Raw genomic sequence first — 22,992 nt, 5'->3', positions numbered from 1 at the left:
TAATGGGGAACAATTATTTTTGAATAAATTCTATTCATCACAATAATTTTCCATGCTTTTTTTTACACTTTGTCGTTCACAGTGCTGTAAAAGCGATGAAGAAAGTTGACCATGAGCCAATCTAAAGATTTCTTTTAGTACTAATGTTCAAGATGTTTATTTACACGTAAAATGGTCCAAAATGGTGTACGTATACCCTCAAACTGCCGTACAAGCGATGAATAAAATTGTCCATGAACCAATCAAAACATCCTTTTTTAGCAATAATGTTTCCTTATACTATGTTTATTTATGCATAAAACTGTCCCTAATTCACTCAGACCTATCCTGAATTATTCATACAGACATTTTTTACAAGTCTTTTTCACAATTTGTGGTTCACAGTGTCATACAAGGGATAAACAAAACTGGCAATAAACCAATCTAAAAAAAATTTTTTTTTTAGCATTATCGCTTCAGAATATGTTTATTTAGACATAAAACAGTTGAAAACTGCTAATAACTAAATTCGATAATTCCTCAAAATTCAGTAGTCAGTGCACCCCTTAACCTGCACGTTATTTCTACACTCCTTGGCATACAGAGATATGACCAAGGAGATACTAATGACATAATACATACTACAAATTATATGATTTGTTGAGATATTTTTGCAGTGGGACTGCCAAAGGTTTTTCATTTCCAGACCTACAAGAGCAGGCAATCTTCTGGGTTCTGGAAAGGTGACTACTGACTTTGCAAGTTGATCACCTTGCTGGTTTCAAAGAACCTCAACAAGGGAAATCACCCAGCAAAAATTTACTTCTTTATCCCTTCTTTTCATTAATAACAGCCGTTCAAAAGTCTTGAAAATAAGTGGATGTAAAGACTAATAAGATTCCCCCAGACTGAAGAATGCTTCTTGAGGCACAATATGCAGTAAAATTATTTCCATTCAGTTAAAATTTAATTTAAGGCCTTTAAAGTTGCATGCAGTTCTGCTGTAAAACTAAATGCAACAGATAATAATCTCCCACTTCTTTCTACATCAGGAAAGACCACTCCAAAGCCAATGGCAGCATCTGACTTTAAGTCATCTGTAAAAACTGCAACTGAATTATCATGTTAGGAGGAAAGACCTAAAAAATATTGATTGTACTGCTTTCTGCTTTAGTTAAATTAATAAATCTACAACATTTTACCTCTGGAAGGTTCCAGGGGGCTAACCAAATATCTAGTTAGTAAAGTTTGCATCCCTGGGAGGTTTAATTGACTGATAATACTTTTCACACTAAAAGTAAATGATTGAGGTTGCTTGAGGTGATCTTCATAAAATTTCCAATGCCTTTCATTTCAGATGCAAATGATGGTTAATGCCTTGAGGAGCCTTTGCAATCTATTCTAACTCCGAACCACCAGATGATGGTAATGTAGATCCAGAGATATCTCGCCAGCATCTACATGCATAAACTCTGGGAAATGACTTAAATGCTCCTGTAGTAAATTTTACACCTGCATTATGAATTGAATTAAGCATTTTTAGTCTACCGTGGACCACCCTTATTCGCGTTCTCTGGATTCGCAGACTCAGACATTCGCGATTTCTCTCAAGAACATTTCCCCACATTATTCACGGAAAATTCGCATATTCGCGGTATTTTTCTATGAGAAATATCCACAAATTCCTGGGTCTTTTTTTATCAATTTCATCATAAAATGCACTTTTTGTGATAAAACTATTAAAAAAAAACCAAGTATGAACATTTTTAGTGGATTTTTCTTGAGTTTTAACTAACAAAATAGGCTGTTTTTAGCATTTTTAAAGGGGTTCCAAAAATTTGCGGGTTCTAACTATTCATGGGGGAGTCTGGTACACATCCCCGCGAATACGGGAGGACCACTGCATTAGGTTTTTCTGAGGTGTAGACCTTACAGGCATAAGTTAATTTTGAAAAGACTAAAGTTTTGTAGTTTCAACATCTGGTTTTGGTCATCACCCCACAAAGTGTGGGCCATAACTTTCATAACATTCATTACTTTGAAGAACTTTGTCTTATTATACTATTTCAGATGTAAAATCCAAGTCAGCTTGCAATAAAAAATCAACCCAACAACCCTCGTTTCACCAACACATGGAATTTTCTACACGTGTATGAACAGGTCTGGATCAGGATGAGCTCCTCTTTTACAGCAAAAAAGCACGGTTACCATTTTACTAGCTGAAAACCTAAAACCATTCTTCTCAGCCCACTTTACTGTATTATTGATGCAGAGCTGAAGGTGTGTTTCAGCCACTGCCGTCCTATTGCTGCAAAAGATATTGATTCTCATCAACAAATAAAAGTATGTTATATCTAGATGAATTATTTTAGATATCCCATTGATTGCTAAAGCACTTTCTATTGACCTTGTTGTATCCTCAAGTCCAGATTCCCTAAAGGGATTCACCATGGATGTATTGGAGAGTAGGATCACACCAAGATTATTATTGCTCCTATGAGCAAGGATTAAAAAGGAATAAATGCAGTCACTTACAGCAAATTACCACTGGCAGTGTGGGAGGAAATGCCTAAAACGACTACAAGATTTGGAAATAATATAGTAGCACAGATCATCAGAACTGACAGTTTTAAAGACAAACTAGTATACTTAAGAGGTCACCATGATAAACACTACTGGCCACCAAAATCTATCAATTCAACTTATAGTTGCTAATTCAGTAATGTTCTTAAATAAAAAATAAAACTACAAAAAATACTGTACTAACTTACATTTTCAAAGTTATGTTGATGCCCTTGGAAAATTTTCACACACCGTTCCTGTGGGGCAAATGGACGGACATCCCATATTCTAACTGTGTTGTCCATGGCATTTGATAATACATAAGACCCATCTGGAGAAAGGCTAAGACCTGTCACTGTGTCATTGTGACCTCGCATCCGATATAGTAAACCATTTTTCCTCAAATCCCAAACCTGAAATTAAAATTATTACCTCAGGAAGGTCGTATTCAATCATTGCATGTGTTAAATTACAGCTTTGAGCTCTAAAATTTTCAAGTTTCAGTGTCACCAACCCCATGTTCATTATAGAGCTTAAAAATTATAGAGCTTAAAAAAAAAAAGAAAAAAAAAAAGGGCATCATGGCCAAATGCTGTTAGTCCAAGTACATAAGCATCTTTGGAAGTGGAAAAGTCTTATATGAAACAACTTTCAATTAACATGGCAAAAATTCAATACATTTGGCAATTCACAGTACTAGGGTAAATATTTTTAAAACTTTAGGTAGCATAAAATTTTACACTATAAATTCACAGATATAAAAACATGGGCTAATTGTATGCTTTACAGTATTGGAACAAAGCAATCAAGTTTCAAGTCTTAATGAAAATATGCAATGACAAAAGAATTTGCCTTTCATAAGAAAAAAACAATAATTATTCAGCTTTAAACTTACTTTCATATCATTATCAATTCCACCAGAGATTACTTGTTCTGCTGTATCATTAAAGGTCACAGCTGTTACCTGGAAATAAATAACATGGTATACTTTATGCTGAAACACAATACTAATGATATAAAGTTTGTTTGTTTGTATGGTGTTCTTACATTGCATGGAACCAGTTGTTATTCAGCAACGGGACCAACGGCTTTACATGACTTCCGAACCAAATCAAGAGTGAACTTATATCACCGGAAATACACATCTCTGACCCCTCAAGGGAGTGCCCGAGAATCGAACTCGCAGCCACAGAGGTGGCAAGCCAACACCATACTGACCATGCCACTGAGGCACTTAAATAATGATATAAAGTAATCCCTTGATTATCTGGAACTTGACATTATCCAACACACCTGAATCAGAGACTAAGACCTAAAGATATATAAATTTCTAAACATTTGAAAAAGCTACTCTCTGATGGTTAGCAATTTTGTGCAGCCTCAGGAAAATGTTGATAACACTGCTTACACTAATAAACAAACTGAGAAAGGGTTTAAGGGGTGGGGGAGGCCTGGAGAAGTTTTCAAGGGGGGGTGGTTGTCAGATGGCTGGGCACCATGGAAAAGGGACAGTAAGGCTGTGGAAAGGAACTCATACAGGGAAGGTTGTTGTTGTTGAAGATTAGCTGGTCTTATGCCAGCACGGGCTCTTGCTCATAGAGCAGCCCATAGTACAGGAAAGAGGTTGTTTTGGAAGGTGGTTGGAGCTTCGGAGCAGTTTCCCAGGCTGGGAAAGGGTGGGGGATGCAGTGTTAGATGGGTGAAGAGGGCTAGGTAGATGTCTGACTTACTACAGCTTGTTTTTCTTCATGTTTTTATGTTTATGATTTTTACACATTTTATTAAAGGATTTGTGCAAGCACTGTACCATGAAAAATTTAAGTATGTAGATATCTTTCTTTTACCAGACCACTGAGCTGATTAACCCTTAAACGCCTAAGGGGTATAATAAAAATCTTCTCCCGTATGCCGAGGGGGTTTCTCGGAGTGAGCGCCAAAGCGGAAAAAATATTTTTCACAAAAAATCACAGTACGCTTAGTTTTCAAGATTAAGAGTTCATTTTTGGCTCCTTTTTTTGTCATTGGCTGAAGTTTAGTATGCAACCATCAGAAATGAAAAAAAATATCATTATCATATTTAAATAATGCGATATATGATAGCACGAAAACAAAATTTCATATATAATTGTATTCAAATCGCGCTGTGAGCAAAACGGTTAAAGCTAACGAGTTAACTTTTTTTTTTTTTTGTATTATACACTGAATTCCGATTATTTTGGTATATAATGCATTGTAAATCGATCAAAGCAACACAGTGAAAATATTATCACAAAATGATGCATGAATTCATAACGCGCGGATGTAAAAAAATTTTTTTTTTTTCAAAAATTCACCATAAATCTAAATATTGTTCTAGAGACTTCCAATTTGTTTCAAAATGAAGATAAATGATTGAATATTACTATACTGCAAGAGTTTTAGCTTACAATTTCAGTTTTCTACCATTTCAGATGATTTAAAGTTAACCGAATGTCGAATTTTTTTTATATATATTTTTTTATATGCAAACATTTCAAAAATATGAAAAGCTACAACCTTCAATTAGTTTTTTTTTTTTTTTTATTCTACATGAAATTGCGCACATTTTCATATATAAAACTCTATGAAATGCCTAATATGAAACGGAGCAAATATTCCGAGAATGCGACGTACGCATTTCGGAGATTTGCGGCGGAGAATCCGCGCGCGTAGGGAAGGAAAGTTTTTTTTAAATTCACCATAAATCTAAAAATTGTGCTAGAGACTTCGAATTTATTTCAAAATGAAGATAAATGAATGAATATTACTAGACTGTAAGAGTTTTAGCTTACAATTGCGTTTTTTGACCATTTCGGTAGAGTCAAAGTTTACCAAACGTGGTTTTTTTGCTATTTATTGTGATTTATATGCAAATATTTCAAAAATGAGAAAAGCTACAACCTTCAATTATTTTTAGTTGTATTCTACATAAAATTGCGCACATTTTCATATATAAAACTTTATGTAACGGCTAATTTAAAATGGTGCAAACATTACGACAATCCCACGTATGATTTTTTCGGAAGAGTTACCGCGCGGATGTAAGGAAAATGCTTTTTTTTCGTAAATTCACCATAAATCGAAATATTGTGCTAGAGACTTCCAATTTGTTGCAAAATGAAGGTAAATGATTGAATATTACTAAAATATGAGTTTTAGCTTACAATTGCGTTTTTCGACCATTTCTGTAGAGTCAAAGTTGACCGAAGGTTGAAATTTTGGCACATTGTTATTTATATGAAAATATTTCACAACTGATAAAAGCTACAATCATGAGTATTTTTTTTTTATTCAACATGAAAATGCGCACATTTTCATATATAATACTCCATGTAACGGCTAATTTAAAATGGTGCAAAAATTATGTCAAAGTGACGAAATAATTTCCGAGATGTGTCACTGATACTTTTTAGTGCGATAAGAAAGAAATTCGCACTTGCGTAACGATTGTAAACAAAACAACACCTTGATCCGTGAACTCCCAGCATCCCCCAAGGCACGTGATTCAAAAGTTTTCGGCTGGTAGGCCTATAAGTATTTTTCCGCGAATTTTTAAAAAACTTTTCTATGTCGACGTAAATTACGTCCCGTCGGCACCCAAAAGACAATTTATCTCGACCTAAAATATGTCCAATAGACGTTTAAGGGTTAACAGCTCTCCTAGGGCTGACCCGAAGGCTTAGATTTTTTTTTACGTGACTAAGAATCAAATGGTTTCTTAGCAACAGGATCCAAAGCTTATTGTGGGATCCGAACCACATGAAACTGAGAAATTAATTTCTGATTGCCAGAAATAGATTCCTCTGGTTCTGCATTGGCAGCAGCAGGGAGCAAACTTGGGCTACCAGACTGATAGGCAGGTATGCAAACCACTCATCCAGTGAGGAAATTTGCTCAGCATAATGTGTTACTAACACCTACATTTTTGCATTTTAAATATTTTTACAATAATTAGAGATGAAATATCAACTATGATAAAATATTGTTTTAAGATGTGTGCATTAATCATATTTTAAGTCAACTAAACTTGTAATGAAATATTGTACAGTAAATCAAGCAAAGCTAAAAAAGAAAAATGGCAAATGTGATACACTTACCACTGTCCTTACAAACATTCAGATACAGTGTCAAGTTCAAATTTTGCTCTTCACACCTAATCTGCTAGGAAGAATTTTCTAAAAGAAAAGAACACAAGGAAGAAAAAGAACCTATTCCTTCAACCCCTTCCCTGATTATCCTAAGTATTTTCATGATTAACTACCATGTCTTCTTACAATAACGAGAATACTCGTTCATGCTCATAAAATATTCCTACTTATTGTTGGAATGATCGCATCTATTTGTAATATATTTACATGCTGCTAGATGGTGCCACTGTGTAGCCTTTTTGGCCTTAAAGCCACTATAAGCAGTTCTACCAAGTCCTTTATGTAGAGATAGTTCCCATATTAGCAAATGAAGGATGGGTAATTGGGTGTACTAAATCCTCAGAAGGACAATTACACGATCCACAAATCTGCAGTTCTTTCAGCAAATTCTGGTAGTTCAACTGGATATAATTACCAATTTCCATACGGGGCATCATAAGCCTAAAAAAAAGTCTATGAACTGTATGTACACAATCTTTACAGTATACTGTATAATTATTTTTAAACATTCATAATATATTTTTGCAATAACATGACATTAATCTAAGGAAACTTCATTATCAAACCTGGAATGGGTTTTGAAGAGTAGTGGCTGGCCTCTTTTTACGAACATCCCAAATTAAAACTGTACAGTCATCTCCACCACTGACTACTAGGCTTGGACCACGCCGTGCACTGTGCACACAATTTACGAAACTGCTATGGCCTGTGAAATAAATGAGAACAAAACTTTTCAAGTTGGTGTAAATTTAATACTTCACAGATTCAAACTTTCTTTCAAACAAAACCTTTTTACATCTTGTTAACAAATTAGTACAGGGCAACCAAGCATGGAAGAAATCCCTCACCCACATACAGTACTAGGTAAAAAAAAAAAAAAACACAACCTATCATTCGGTGCATCTGTTTACAACTACTGAATTTAATCATTTTTTTATATTCATATTGAGGCTGTTGCTTATTGGGGGTTACATCATTCCAAACTTACGGTGCTTGCCTAATGGCACTGTTAACCACAATTTTTCAGTGTGGCTCCATTACCTGCTTTACAGTGCTGTAACCTGGACTTATGGCACTTTAACAGAACTGTAAGTGCTTTTTACTCTCATCATAAATATGATGATTTGGGTTAAGGCATACAGCACCCTGCTGGGTATATATACAGTGGTACCTCGACATACGAAAGGCTCAACTTACAAAAAATTCGAGTTACGAAAGCAAATACGAAGATTTTTTTGCCTCTACACACGAAAATAGTTCAGGATATGAAACGTTGTTACTGTTAAGTCCCAAGATTCACCCGGACCACCGATAACAATTTTAAAACTCGCGCGCCGCCAACTGAGTAGACTCGCCACCATCCTCCTGCTCTCCCATTGGTTCCTGATGCTAGTCACCGCCATAAGATCCTGCTCTCCTATTGGTCAGCATCTCTCCCATGATCCCATCATGCATCTACATAGCAGCGTGCTTTTTCGGCCACTCAGCAGCAGCATCGTTATCGTAAGCACGCGGAATTCGTTCGTTCTATACGATTTCGTTTATTAACGTAAATTCGTTACCGATTTCATTGTAGTACTACTTTATCGTGTTGTGTGAGAACTTTACTACAAACGAATACTACATAACTTAATTACGTACAGTATATACGTAGTCATGGGTCCCAAGAAAGTTGAAGTTCACGGAAAGAAGAGGATGCTTTCTTTGGAGACAAAGATGGAGATACAGTGGTCCCCCCGTATTCGCGGGGGATGCATACCAGAACCCCCCGTGAATAGTTAGAATCCGCGAATGTTTGGAACCCCTATAAAAATGCTAAAAACAGCCTATTTTGTTAGTTACAACTCAAGAAAAACCCACTAAAAATTTTCCGACATGGTTTTTTTAATAGTTTTATCACAAAAAGTGCATTTTATGATGAAATTCATCAAAAAAACCAGGAATTTGTGGATATTTATCATAGAAAAATACCGCGAATGCGTGAATTTTCCGCGAATAATGCAGGGAAACGTTCCCGAGAGAAATCCGCGAATCTGGAGAACGCAAATACGGGGGGTCCACTGTAATTAAAAAGTATGAAGCTGCATGCGATTGAGTGTGATCGCCAAGGAATATGGCCGAAATCCGTCGACAATAGGCACCATCCTTAAGCAGAAGGAAGCCATCAAAGCAGCTACACCTTCCAAGGGCGTGACTATTTTGTTTAGCAAGAGGAGCCACGTGCACGACGAGATGGAAAGGCTGCTTCTTGTCTAGATAAAAGGCAAAGAAATCGCTAGCGATACGATAACCGAGACAGCAATCTGCCACAAGGCCAGCACTATTTTCGTCGATTTGACTGCCCAGGCCGAAGACGATGGAGGAGAAGGGACATCGATGCCAACCCCAGACTTCAAGGCTTCTCATGGGTGGTTCAAAAAATTCTGTAAATGGACTGGCATCCATTCGGTGGTACAGCATGGGGAGGCGGCCATCTCGGACAGGAAAGCGGCCGAAGCCTTTATTAAGACGTTTGATGAGATGACGATCAATGAAGGCTACAGTTCTCAGCAAGTCTTCAACTGTGATGAGACTGGCCTTTTTTGGAAAAAAAATGACAATTTGTCCAAAATTGCATTTTTCCTAACTATACAAACCTGAGGTCCTTTTACAATAGGAAGGTACTAGCGGCAGCTGGATAGGTCGTAAGCTTTCGAACAAGGGGTTCGGTAGTTAACTGCTTGTCCGACAGGCGCGCGCGCGCGACTGGGAGGTAAACAAATCACTTTTGCTTTTGGCCCAAGCAAAAACTGCAGAGTGAGGGGTGGCATGAAAAGGTGGGGCTATGTGTAAAAGGACCTCAGGTTTGTATAGTTAGAAAATGCAATTTTGGACAAATTGTCATTTGTTCCGACACGGCATACAAACCTTCGGTCCTTTTACAATAGGAAGACTCACTTCTTGGTGGGTGGAATCTGAGTCTTTGTGAACAGACTGGTGTTCGCCCAACCTTGGAAGCCTCCCTGGTCGTAAGAGCGAGGGAGGGATCCAAGCCTCTGTCCGATTGATCGGGGTGTGCACCGCAGGATCAATGGTCAGACCTCTGGACCGAGTACTAAGAGAGAGGCAAGCGTATCTCTTCGTACCAGCAATGTAAGAACTTGTTCCTGTACAGGAGCAAAGAAAAAGTCATGGTTTTGACTCTTGTAGGCATCCACTTCCCCCCCTTGTAGAAGGAAAGTGGTGATATTCTGCTCCTATCCCTAGTGAAAGGGATAGGATGGGGCTCTGTCATATAGCTCACCGGCATCTCGTCCTTATCCAGCAGGGTGATGACCGTATCCCTCTACCCACAGTAGAGGGGTAGAAAAAGATAGAAAGAGAAGCCAGTCACTTTCTCATTTTACTATCTATCATACGTCACACCAGGACTCGATGCTGTTCAGCCTGCTAGGGTCTGGTTAGCTAGACTACGTGTTGAGCAGCCCCACCGGGACGGGTCCTAAGGAAACCGATCCAAGGACCTGTGGGCAATATCCAAAAGGTATAAGGAAGGTGCCAGTGGTCTGGTTGTACCAGACCCCTGCCTTCCATACCTGCGCCACGGAGAAGTTCTTACGAAACGCCAACGAGGGGCCAATACTTCTGACTTCGTGAGCTCTCGGACGGGACGTACGGATGTCGTCACTACCATCAGCCTCATACGCCCTCCTGATGACCTCACGCAGCCAGACGAAAGAGTGTTCTTTGATACTTCTTCTTGGTGACATTGGTGCTAACGAAGAGCGTCGACACTCAGGCCCGAGGTGTCGAGTTCTCTTCAGATAGCGCCGTAGCGTCCTCCCAGGACCAAAGCAGCATCTCATCCGCATCATTATCGGCATGAAGTTCCCGTACTCTCTTCGCCGATGCCAGGTCCAGCAAGAAGAGGGGCTTGTGAGTTCCCTGGGTGGGCAAGACCTTTCGAAGCTCCTCCTAAGTGGAAGGATCTCGAACGAGTTCGAGATGTCCAATCCCGTCAGTTTCAGGACGAGCGTCAAGGCGGCTCTGTATCCTTTGACTGTGGGAACTGAGAGGAGCTCTCTCGGCGAAGAAAAAACGAGGAAATCCGCTACCTGCTGAAGAGTGGCTCTGAGAGGAGATAGGCCCCGTCTACGACACCAACCACAGAAGACGGCCGACTTCCCCTTGGTACACAGCTGCAGAGGACTGACGGACGTTTCCAGCCATCTCTGTTGCTGCGCTACGAAAAAAGCCTCTCGTTCGCAAGAGATGTTGGATAACAGCCAGCCGTGAAGACGTAGGGACTGGACTGCTCGGTGTACCGCTCGACGTGTGGCTGGGCGAGAAGGTTGTGCCAAGGGGAATCTCTCTCGGTTCTCTTGCGAGAGCCAGCAGGTGGTCCGGATACCAAATGGCCTGTGGCCATTTGGGAGCCATCAGGATCATCCTGAGATTCGGTGACCAGTGCTCGACTGATCACCTTGCGAATCAGGGTGAACGGGGGAAAGGCATAGGCGAAAAGGTTGTCCCTCGGTCGATGCGTCTGAGAGCAGCTGCAGTGCCGGGGGAGAGTGCGCAGAGGCACTCCTCTTAAGAGGTTCCTGTCGTCCAGCCACCAGGCTAGGTCCTGCCTCACCTCCGTGTCAGTGACAATGGAAAGCTTGGGGGATCCGTCGCCTGTGACCAACATCTCCTTTAGTCTCCCTGAAGAGACCGCAGGTGAAGGACGCCCGTTAGGGACTGCCTTTCCCGAGTGACGACAGGTGTCCGATCACGACTTGCCATCGCTGAGCTACCCGTTCCTGCCGAGACAGGAACTGGTTGGCTGCCTCCCTGAATTTGCTAATCCGCGAGTCTGCGGGAAGACTCGCCCTGCTACCGTGTCGATCATCATCCAGGTACTTCATCCTCTGCTTTGGGCTCGAGATCGGACTTTTTTCGAAGTTCACAACGATCCCCAGGATCGCGACAGAAACTCGAGCAGTCGATCCCTGTCCCTGTAGCAACTGCGAGCGGGAGCTCGCCAGGACTAACCAATCGTCGAGATACCCCATCAGACGTATCCCGTGCGAATGGGCCCAAGCAGACACCAGAGTGAACACTCGCTGTGAACACCTGTGGGGCGGTTGAGAGACCGAAGCAAAGTGGCCTGAACTGGTACACCGTCCCGTCGAGGATGAAGCGGAGGTACTTTCTGGAGGACTGATGAATGGGTATTTGGAAATACGCATCCTTCAAAAAAGTCCACTGAAAGCATGAAATCGTTCTCCCTGATAGAGTCGAGCACTGGAGCGTGCCGTCTCCATCGTGAACCGGGTCTGGCGAACCAACCGGTTCAGGGGAGAGAGAGATCTATCACCGGGCGCCAGCCTCCCGTAGACTTTTCTTTTCCACCAGGAAGAGTCGACTGTAAAAGCCCGGTGATTGATCCGTGACGATTTCTACAGCTCTCTTGCTCAGCATGGTCTTGATCTCCTGTCTCAATGCTACGTCCTTCGATGCCCCTGGAACGTACGCCTGCTGTTGGACCGGGTTGGAGGTGAGGGGTGACCGAGATTCGAAGGGTAATAGATCTCCTTCCCGAAGGACATCTACAATCCATGGTCTCGGCGCCGTAGCGCTGCCAAGTTGCCCAATGGCTGGCCAGGCACCCCCCCACTTCCGGCAGCAGGTGAGGGGAACGCCGTCCCTAGCGTTTCCCCCCCTTTCTTCGACTTCCTCCCAGAGCCATCCACGGAGGAGGAGGGCTGGGAGGAGGGCTGGTTACGGCGTTCCCCTTGCTATAAGTCGAAGAAGACAGAGTCATTCCCCGGGGGCTTCGACGCAGCTACCGTCTTAGCCACCGAGGAAGCGCTAGCCGAGCCGTTAGACTGGCCGCAGTCCAGGGCTTTGCCCAGAGGCCTTCGAGACTGCCTGGTGAACCTCGACGGTCACTGTCGTCAGTGCGCCGTCTGTCCACCGCAGCGTCCACCATCTCTCCTGGGAAGAGAGACGTGGAACTCCGTAAAGGTCCGTTGCGAAGTCCCAAAACGCCGCTTCACGCCCGGCCGCCCTGGAAACCCGAGTAAGGACAGCGTCCCTTCGTCGGAGAACCAGGTTGGCCCACAGGTTCACCGTCTGGTGGGCAAGGAAGGAGATGGCTCCTCCCCCAGACTGGCAAAGTCTCCTGAAGGGCCGAGTCATCTTCGGGAGAAATTCCGCCGGAGTTGGCTGCGACCTTAGATACTGTGAGGGACCACAGATCTAGCCAGGAGACGGCCTGGAAAGCTGCCATGGCGGTAGATTCCAGGCCGAATGTCTCTTGCTGCGAGAACCACAGGTTCTCGGACAGGAGCTGCTGCAGAGACACACCCGAAGTCAGCCTGGCTAACTCCGGGTTCACTGTTTGGGCGGCATCGGGTCTTCAGATGGCACGTAAAAACGCCGCTGTCGCAGCAGAGGAGGTGGAAAGCAGCTTGCTCGACCTGCCAGACTTGAGCGAGCCGTCTTGTCCGGAGACAAGCGATTCAACCTGGTCCAGCACTGAGTCCGGCAGCTCAGAACGGCAAACCCACCGTCGGTCTGGGTTCCCTCTTCGGGCCCCAGAAACGACTCGAGCCAGGACGTGGGCTCGGATGGTGGGGAGCAAGCGATCCTTCCGTGAGGTCGTTGTGCTGACGAATCAGCGCAATAACCTCGCAAAGTTCCTCTGGATCATCAGAGTGACTGCTTCCTGCGGAGTCCGGACCGTCCAAGTCCCTCAACAGGGGCAACTCCGAGACCCTCCTCCCTCAAGGAGAGGAACAGCGACAGACCCCTCTCGGTCTGACTCCAACCACCTGTGCGTACGACCTGGCTGGTCCGAGAACCGTGCCTGGTACGTACGACGCCGTGGTGGATCCTGAGGGGCGCACCCCTCACGATCACTCCTCAATACCTCGCCCTCCCGGTGTAATCCGAGGAGGTTGAAGGTATGGAAGAGGCAGACCTGACGCTCCTCCTGCTCGCTGGCAGAAACCAGCGGGCTTGGAAGACTGCAGGCGATCGCCAACCCACCGCGGTGGCGATCGAGCTGCAGACCTAGTCGAGCCGTCTCGCTGTGGAGAACGGCTGGACCGAGAACAGCGGCTCCGGTCTCGTGTGTCAGAGGAGCTGGTGCTGGTCGCCGTACCCGATCGCTCTCTGTGAGAGTGACGGTCAGGCGACCGGCGAGCTCCACTGTCACGGTGAGATCGGTGCGTATCCTCACGGTGCGTCAGTTCAGCGGTGGTACCAGCCGTGGCTGGTGCCGGCGAACGGGGGGACCTCTTCCCCGCCTCAGCCCGTGGCCGGTCATGGACCGTCACGTCCGCCCGGGTAGCCAGCTGTTCGCCGCGAGAGCGAGAGCTGGTCTGGTGAGAGTCGCGTGAGCGGTTGTCACCAGTCTTCCGCTCCGTGCCGTGAACCTGACGCTGAGCGAACTCAGAGGTCTGGTTCCTGGCTGCACGGTCGCTGGTAAAGCGACCGTACACTCGGTACCGTCTCGCGAACGGAGAGGGCCGAGACGGACCCTGCTGCTGTGGCCGAACCACTGACAGCAGGTGAGGAAGTGCCGGTGTTAGCCGGCACTCTCCTGGTCCCCGTAGTCTTCTTCCTTGCGGAAAGAAGAGACGGGTCCTGCCCCCGAAGGAGCTTGGGTGACCAGCGGAAGAACCCCCCGCTCACCAGAGCGAGACGGGCCCTTAGAAGTTCCCGAAGGAGACTTCTTAGGGGGGGGAGGCGACCTTCTTCTTCTTCGGCAGGGGAGCCTTAGAAGATGAAGGGGAAGAGGCGGCAGACGACGACGACGAAGACGATGAAGACGACGACGACACCTTCCTCCTCTTCTTCTTCTTCTTCGTCAACCTTCTCAGGACCCGACGTCAGATCTGTCATCCAGAGCGGAGCCGGGGCTGCTGTTGTTCCGAAGCACAGGGGCCCGGACGCACCTGTCCGAACAGATCAGCATCGGGAGCAGCGGCGCCAGGAACAGGAACAACATCAGCAGGTGGTGCAGGCATCACAGGAACAGCAGAAAACCGCAGGAGCAGGTACAGGAACGGCAGCAGTGGTCCACGTCACGTCCGTGACAGCAGCTGGGCAGGTAACGGCAGGTACGGCAGACTGTGTAGGCGGTCTAGATGGGCGGACCAGCGGCACAGACATCCTAGGTACCGGTGGGAGGTCCAGGGGCGAGCTCTTCGGGCACACGAAGTCTGTCGCGGCAGCACGGCAAACACAGGCGGCGGCATCACACTCCCCCGAGTTACGGCGACTGGCCCCTGCACCGATGTAGTGGGTGTCACAGAGACCGCGTGCTGGGTGTACACCAGGTGAGGAGGTGAAGCGTAGCCGGGTGTTGTAATGGTCGTGGTGGTGGTCGTGACCGTTGCATGGGTGACCGCCACGGAGCCAGCGAGATGGTAGAGCAGCCCCTGGACACTCGGCACGCCCTGCAGCCCCAACGATGCCCACACCTGTCCGAGGTCATCCTTCGCGGCAACCGCACCTGAGGAGGCAAAAGTCGGGTGATTAGGGGGATCCTCTACCCGTTCGCGCGAAGAGCGAACGGATAGAGGACCCAGAGTACAACTCGACGTCAGGGTATCTAGCGCTCCTCCACACTCGACAAGTCGGAGAGGAGAAGGACCTAGAAACCCCCCCCCCCCGAAGGGGAAGGCGCGAGACGTGGAAGTTGAGCGGGCGGCAGGAAAGAAGACGAAGTGTCCGTCACCAAAGGAGTCGCGGGAGAGCTTTCCGACGACTCCTTTGCAGGCCTTCGCTTCCTCTGCCCTCATACAAAATCCACTGCGCCTCCGACCAATTAATAAAACACATTACAAGGCTCGGCTCGGGGAGCATTCGCGCCCCCGACACCGAGCACACAAATATGAGGGTCTATCTCCGGGAAAGAGCGGAACTTCCCGCATTTACGCCCTTCGGTACCCAGGCATAGTCTCCGTGGGGTAGCGAGGCGATCCATCATTAATTAATTGCAGTTCAATTAATATTAAAAGAGAGAAATGATTGTACTTACAATGAATTCTTTTTTTTTTTTTTTCATACACAAACACAACCATATACTCAAGAAAGCAAACGACGAGAAGCGGGCAGAGAGCGTCGAACACACACGTCCACTCGCTGTGAGGCCGAAAGCAAAAGTGATTTGTTTACCTCCCAGTCGCGCGCGCGCGCCTGTCGGACAAGCAGTTAACTACCGAACCCCTTGTTCGAAAGCTTACGACCTATCCAGCTGCCGCTAGTACCTTCCTATTGTAAAAGGACCGAAGGTTTGTATGCCGTGTCGGAACAAATGCCTCATCGGACGCACATCACGGAGGAAGAGAAGAAGCTACCCGGGCATAAGCCTATGAAAGACAGGCTTACGCTCGCACTTTGTTCGAACGCCAGTGGGGATTACAAGGTGAAGCCCCTACTTGTCTATCATTCCAAGACTCCTTGAGCCTTCAAGGCCCACAAAGTGCTAAAGGAGAAGCTTCCAGTGATGTGGAGGGCTAATGTGAAAGCCTGGGTAACGAGACTTTTGTTCACCGAGTGGGTAATTCTGTGTTTCGGCCCGACAGTGAAGAAATTCTTGGAAGAGAAGCATCTCCCTCTGAAATGTCTGCTGTTGTTGGACAATGCCCCTGCTCACCCTCCTAGCCTCGAGGAAGATATCCTAGCGGAGTATTCTTTTATCAAGGTTCTTTATCTTCCGCCTAACACCACCCCTCTCCTCCAGCCCATGGACCAGCAAGTGATATCGAACTTCAAGAAGCTGTATTCAAAACATCTTTTCAAGAGATGTTTTGACATCACTGATACCACAAACCTCACCTTGCATGAATTTTGGAAGGAGCATTTCGATGTTGTGATATGCATCCGGCTCATCGATCAAGCTTGGCAGGAGGTTTCATGGCGAACCTTGAGTTCTTCGTGGAGGAAACTCTGGCCTGATGCCATATCCGCCTGAGACTTCGAGGGATTCGATGTGGGCGAAGCTGGTGCTGCAGATTCAGGAACAGATGACGATCCTGAAACTGTTTCACAACCAGATCTTGACGAGATCGTTGCACTCGGCAAGTCCATGGGGCTGGTTGTCAACGAGGACGACATCAATGACCTCGAGGAGCACCAAGAGGAGCTTACGACAGATGACCTGAAGGAGTTGGAGGCCATGCAACATAACGTCGTTCATGAAGAGTTCTGTAGCAGCGGCAAGGAGGAGGACGACAACCCTATGACAACGGCAGAAATTAAGGATGCTCTAGCTGCTTTTCATAAGGTGCAATCATTTGTAGAAAAGAGATACCCCGAAAAGGCTTACACAGGTCGTATGCTTGCGCAGTTCAATGACGTTTGCCTGAGTTGTTTCAGGAACATTGTGAAAAGTACGCAGAAGCAATCTTCCTTGGATAGTTATTTTTTAAAGAGGTCTTTAGTAGGAGTAAGCAAAAAGGAAGATCCAATTGATACTACGAAAAAACAGAAAGTTGAAAGTGATGAAGAAACTGAAATTTTGTAAAATATATTAAAAAGTAAAAAAAAAAATGTAAAAATAAAAAAAAAGACAAAATGACAAATTTGTATTTTTCATAACTAACAAACCTGAGGTCTTAACATTAGGGATTAACTAGTGCCAAGCTGGAAACCGGTAGAATTAAAATTAAACTTGTGCAATCCAGGGACTATTGGCATCTATACCAGGTCACAGGGCATGAATACCCAGAATGCCCTTGGCGTCGTGTGACCGACCCGCCAGTTATACTTCTAACCCAGCTAGACTGCTAGAGGGGTGGTTCAAGGTGGGCCTTTAACTGTTAAGACCTCAGGTTTGTTAGTTATGAAAAATACAAATTAGTTACAAATTTGTCATTTGTTCATATACGAAACAAACCTTCGGTCTTAACATTAGGATAGACTTACTTATTGGAGGGAGGTAAGTCTCTAACTGACTGGGAGTTTTCCACCTAAATCCATTGCCGAATATTAGGAGCATTCTAAGAGAATGGACTATAAACCGAAAATCGTCATAAGCTAGAACATCGTCAAAAATCCTAAGAAAACCTTACTTTTAATGCTTTGGGTGCATTCAAAACTATGTAAAATGATATTGTCATGATACAATAAAGTTTGTTCATGACACTTACCTGCCAGATATATATATAGCTGAATCCCACCATTGGAGGTGGGAAGGGACAGAATAGAAGGATTTTGGAAACATTTCACATGCAGATGATTGACATCTTGGTTCCCTACCTGTTAGCATAGCTGACTTCGTGATTACTGTCACCCAAGCCTGCTTCTGCTTAACTAGAATTTCCAGCAAGGTAGTGACCTGTACAGCTGGATAGTTCTAGATGATCTGTCAACGGGAGCGTGACCACAATGTGACTAGACCATATTGACCATACTGAAGACAACGAAGCATAATAAATACCACCTAACCTAGCCTCACTAAAGTTAGTCCCATAACTTTCAGGCTAATTAAAGGGAAGACCGCCTCAAGCGGCCAACCCTACGACCGTAAAAAACAAACCCATAATTAAAATCACACACATCCATTTTCTAAAGGATGGGGTTCGTATTGCTTCTCGTCCCCAATACTGTATCCGCGGAAATGTATGGTCCAAGCGAGTAGCAATTCTCATATGTCGCCTTCACATCTCTGAGGTAGTGTGAGGCAAACACAGAGTTGCTTCGCCAAAATGTGGCACCCAGGATATCACTGAGTGCCATATTTTTCTGAAAGCCACCGAAGTAGCTACCGCTCTAACCTCGTGAGCATTAACTTTTAGCAGTTTAAGATCACCATCCGTGCAGGATGAATGAGCTTCCCTGATGGTATTTCTCAAGAAGAACGCCAGTGCGTTTTTAGACATTGGTAATTCCGGCCTCTTGACCGAAACACCACAGGTTGTCTGACGGGCCTCTACATTGTTTGGTCTTTTCTAGATAAAATTTGAGAGCTCTGACAGGGCACAAAACTCTCTCTGGCTCTCCGTCCGACGAACTCTGATAACCCCTTGATATCAAAGCTTTTAGGCCAGGGGTTGGATGGGTTTTCGTTCTTCGCTAAGAACGAGGGCTCAGCGAACACACCGCATTGTGTTCTCTGAAACCCATGTGTTTAGTCATAGCTTGGATTTCGCTAACCCTCTTAGCTGTTGCCAAAGCGGTCAGGAAAATAGCTTTCCTAGTTACATCTTTCAAAGAGGCAGCGTGCATAGGTTCAAATGGGGCTGACATTAAAAACTTTAAGACAACATCTAAATTCCATGAGGGAAATCTTGTCTCGTGGAGCTTTTGATGTTTCAAAGGACCTCAATAAATCGTGAAGATCTCTATCATTCGATAAATCCAAGCCTCTGTGTCGAAAGACCGTTGATAGCATACTTTTTGTAGCCTTTAATCGTTGACACTGAAAGTTTGTCTATCTCTCTAAGATGTAAGAAGAAAATCAGCAATCTGGCTCACAGAGGGGTCTGGAGGAGGAAATATTTTCCTTCTACACCAACCTCTGAAGACAGCCCAACTTCGATTGTTGGTAGACAGCTTGGGAGAAGAAGTTCTTCTAGCGCTGGCAATAGCTCTTGCCACCGATCTTGAAAAACCTCTCGCTCTGGCCAACTTTTGGATAGTCTGAATGCAGTCAGACTCAGCGCGGAGAGGTTTCCGTGATACCTCTCGAAGTGGGGCTGTCTGAGTAGATAGATTTTTTTCTGGAAGTGTCCTTGGGAAATCTACCAGAAATGACATGGCTCTGTGAACCAGTCGCTTGCAGGCCAAAAGGGGGCGATCAACGTCATTCTTGCTCCTTCCGACGCCTGCAAACTTCCTTATTACCTCTCCCAGGAGTTTGAATGGAGGGAAGGCGTAGAGATCCATCCCCTTCCAATTCCAAAGCATGGCGTCTATTGCTATTGCTTCTGGGTCTAGAACCGGAGAGCAGTAAATCGGAAGCCTCTTCGTTTTGCTGTCGCGAAGAGGTCTACCATTGTGCGTCCCCAAAGTTTCCACAACTCCTTGCAGACCTCTGGATGGAGAGTCCATTCGTTTGGAAGCATTTGATGTCGACGGCTGAGGAGATCCGCACGAACGTTGTGTTCTGTCTGTCCTGAAAACGAACCTCGTTAGAATCGTTACATTTCTCAGCTTCGCCCAAAGTAAGATTTCCCTCGTTATCTTGAACAGGGAGCGAGATAGAGTTCCTCCTGTTTTTTGAGATATGCGAGCGCCGTGGTGTTGTCCGAGTTGACTTGTACAATTCGTCCCACAATCCTTGACTCGAAGCATTGAAGTGCCAAACGAATTGCTTCTAGCTCCTTGAGGTTTATGAGCCAGGACCTCTGTTCCCCTCTCCAGAGGCCTGACACTTCTTCCTCCCCCAGTGTTGCTCCCCAGCCCGTCCATGGACGCGTCTGAGAACAACACTAGGTCTGGGCTCAGAACTTGAGGACATCCCTTCCGATAGCTTTACGGGATCGGACCACCACTTCAAATGCTGTTTTGATCGATTGAGGGATTCTCAAAATCTCGTCTAGTCTTTCTTTGTCCTTCTTCCAGTTGTCTGCTAGGAAAAACTGAAGCTGTCTGAGGTGCGCCTTCCCCAGAGAAACAAAATTTCTCCAGCGAGGAAATGGTCCCCAGCAGACTCATCCTTCCCTCGCCGAGCATATTTCCTTCTCTAAGAAGACCCCGATACTTTTCTCCTAAAAGCATTTGTTTTTTAGCTGACGTTTCTATGGGATGGAAAATGCTTGAAAGCCACTGAATCCATCTGAATCCCCAGGGATACACGATGGACTGTGGTGGGAATCAGATGGGACTTCTCGAAGTTGACCAAAGGCCCAGGTCCCTTCGTCAGCTGTAATGTCGTATGTAGGTCCTCAGACACTGTTTCCTTTGAAGTGACCGGATCAGCCAATCGTCTAAATAGTGAGACTCTTATCTTTGAGAGATGGAGCCATCTTGCTACATTTCGCATCAGAAGCGTGAATATCATAGGGGCTGTACTCAGCCCGAAACAGAGAGCTCTGAATTGGAAGACCTGTCCTTTCAGAACGAATCTGAGGAACTTCCTGGACCGAGGATGTATCGGAACATGGAAATAGGCATCTTGGAGATCCAAGGACACCATCCAATCTCCTGGTCTCAGGGAAGCTAAAACAGACTGTGCAGTTTCCATCTTGAATTTTATTTTCCTTACAAAAAGATTCAGCCTGCTTACGTCTAGGACAGGTCTCCATCCTCCCGAGTGCTTCGGAACAAGGAAAAGCCTGTTGTAGAAGCCTGGGGAGTTTCCGTGACACGACTCTTTCTACTGCTCTCTTTTCCAACATCTGATCCAAAAGGTCTAATAAGATCGTGCTTTGAATCCTTGATAAGAGGCGGAAAGTCTATGGGTTATGCTTAATGGTGGTTTCGATAGAAACGGAATTTTGTAACCTTTCTCGATCACTTCGAGTGACCAAGAGTTCGCCCCTCTTATCCTCCATGCTTCGGCGAATAGCGCGAGTCTCGCCCGACTGGTGTCCCTGGAGGGCCGAAAAGTCATTTCTTTCCCCTGGTTTTTGAGGGGGCTCTGCCCCTAGGGAAACTCCTCCCTCGAGCAGCAGCTTTTGAAGAGGCTCTTCCACGAAAGGGCTTATAATTCTTCCTAGAAGCTTGCATGGTTCTTGAAGACATCTGATCAGCAGGACGTTTCGAAGACCGAGACAATAAGTCCTGCGTCGCTCGTTCTTGGAGATTTACTGATAAATCCTTTACCATCGATTGTGGAAAAAGATGAGCAGAAAAGGGAGCGAACAACAATTCTGCTTTTTGCGCTGGTGACACTGACTTAGCTGTGAAGCTACAGAAGAGTGCGCGTTTCTTCAGGACTACCCGACCGCAAAATGTGATGCCAGCTCGTCGGAGCCATCTCTTACTGCTCTGCCATGCATGACAAATACTCGCTAAGTCCTCCAATGAGATGGAATCTGGGCTTCTAGACTGAACATCCAAGACGCCAGACACCAATCTAGAAAGTTAAAAACTTCCAAAGTTTTATAAAGGCCTTTGAGATGGTGATCTATCTCCGACATTGTCCACGAAACTTTCGCTGATGCCAGTAAGATCTTCTAGGGAGCTTCCACTAAGTTGGCGAAATCCCCTTGTGCGGAAGCGGGGGATTCTCAAGCCTGCTTCCTCTTCTGTCTCGTACCACTTCCCCGATCTTCCACTAAGCCTTGTGGGGAAGTGCAAAGAAGGTCTTGCCCTTTGTCTTTTTGGATTCCATCCAATCATGGATTCGTTTAAAAGCCCGTTTTAGTCGAGAGCGAGGTGGCCATTTTGACAAAATTTGGAGTCTTCCTTGCCTTCGAAGAGGTTAGTTGCGAAGGTGGAGAGAGAGGAACTGGAGCTCGGACTTCTCGGAAACAAATCTTTTAAAAGACGGTCAATAGTCGAGTTATAATCCACAGAGGATGAGGTTGTAGGATCCTCCTCCTCTTCCGAACAGTCTCGCTTGACGATTTATTTTCTAATGAGACATAGCCTTATTCGCATTGAACAAGAGAAACCAAAGTTTCATCTCCCTTTCGAACCGTAGGTTTTTGTGTTTGAAATCATTTTGAAGAGGAGAGTTCTCTTGCTTATGGTTCTCCTAACCTTGACGTTTATGCTCTCCGAATTTTCCAAACTGACGTCATACGATTTCTCTTGACAGAGCACTGATATTGTAGTTCCTACTACCTTGAAGCATATGGCGCTTATCCTTCTGACTAGCGACCTGTTCTTTTCTGCTCAGGATAACTTTATGCATCGGACGCCTAGACGCCCTCAAAAGCGAAACTCCTCATTTGCGTCCTGGAAAGCGTCCTCATTTGCGTCCTGGAAAGCGTCCTCATTTGCGTCCTGGAAAGCGTCCGCCTCATTTGCGTCCTGGAAAGCGTCCTCATTTGTTAGTCCTGACCGCGTACTGATATGAAGGACGACGAGCGTCCTTACTAGCACTACGCCTCGCGTCCTCAAAAACAAAACGTTCCTCATATTCATCTTCATATCCTTCTTCTGAACTAATATCGTGCGTCTGAGTCTCTCCAGCCGACGTTCCGACCCCGAGCGTCCCCGAGAAACGTCCTTACGAGCGTCCTGGTTAGCAAAGCGTTTGTTTTGTTGAATATGCTCTTCCTGTAAGTCAAGATCCATTCCTCCCAATTCTATTCCTGAGCGATCCTTCTGAACGTTCTTCGACTCTGGGAAAAGACGACGGCGGCCGGCCCGCCTGTGCGGCACCTATTGTCTTTATCTTTACCGCCAATAC

General features: G+C 45.3%; 1 protein-coding gene across 1 annotated transcript in view; it reads right to left on the bottom strand.

Annotated features, from left to right (window-relative positions):
• The window catches only part of LOC135197813 (U5 small nuclear ribonucleoprotein 40 kDa protein-like), an 81,226-nt gene that overhangs the window by 9,206 nt on the left and 49,028 nt on the right, over positions 1-22,992 (bottom strand). The window contains exons 4-6 of the mRNA XM_064224947.1: positions 7,274-7,413; positions 3,437-3,505; positions 2,751-2,954 (exon numbers count right to left, since the gene is read on the bottom strand). Coding sequence (XP_064081017.1) covers positions 2,751-2,954; positions 3,437-3,505; positions 7,274-7,413 — 413 coding nt within the window. The remainder of the gene's footprint in view (positions 1-2,750; positions 2,955-3,436; positions 3,506-7,273; positions 7,414-22,992) is intronic.

The sequence above is a fragment of the Macrobrachium nipponense genome, chromosome 21 (assembly GCF_015104395.2).
Source record: "Macrobrachium nipponense isolate FS-2020 chromosome 21, ASM1510439v2, whole genome shotgun sequence".
NCBI lineage: Eukaryota > Metazoa > Arthropoda > Malacostraca > Decapoda > Palaemonidae > Macrobrachium > Macrobrachium nipponense.
This window is presented reverse-complemented; position numbering and strand designations above follow the sequence as displayed.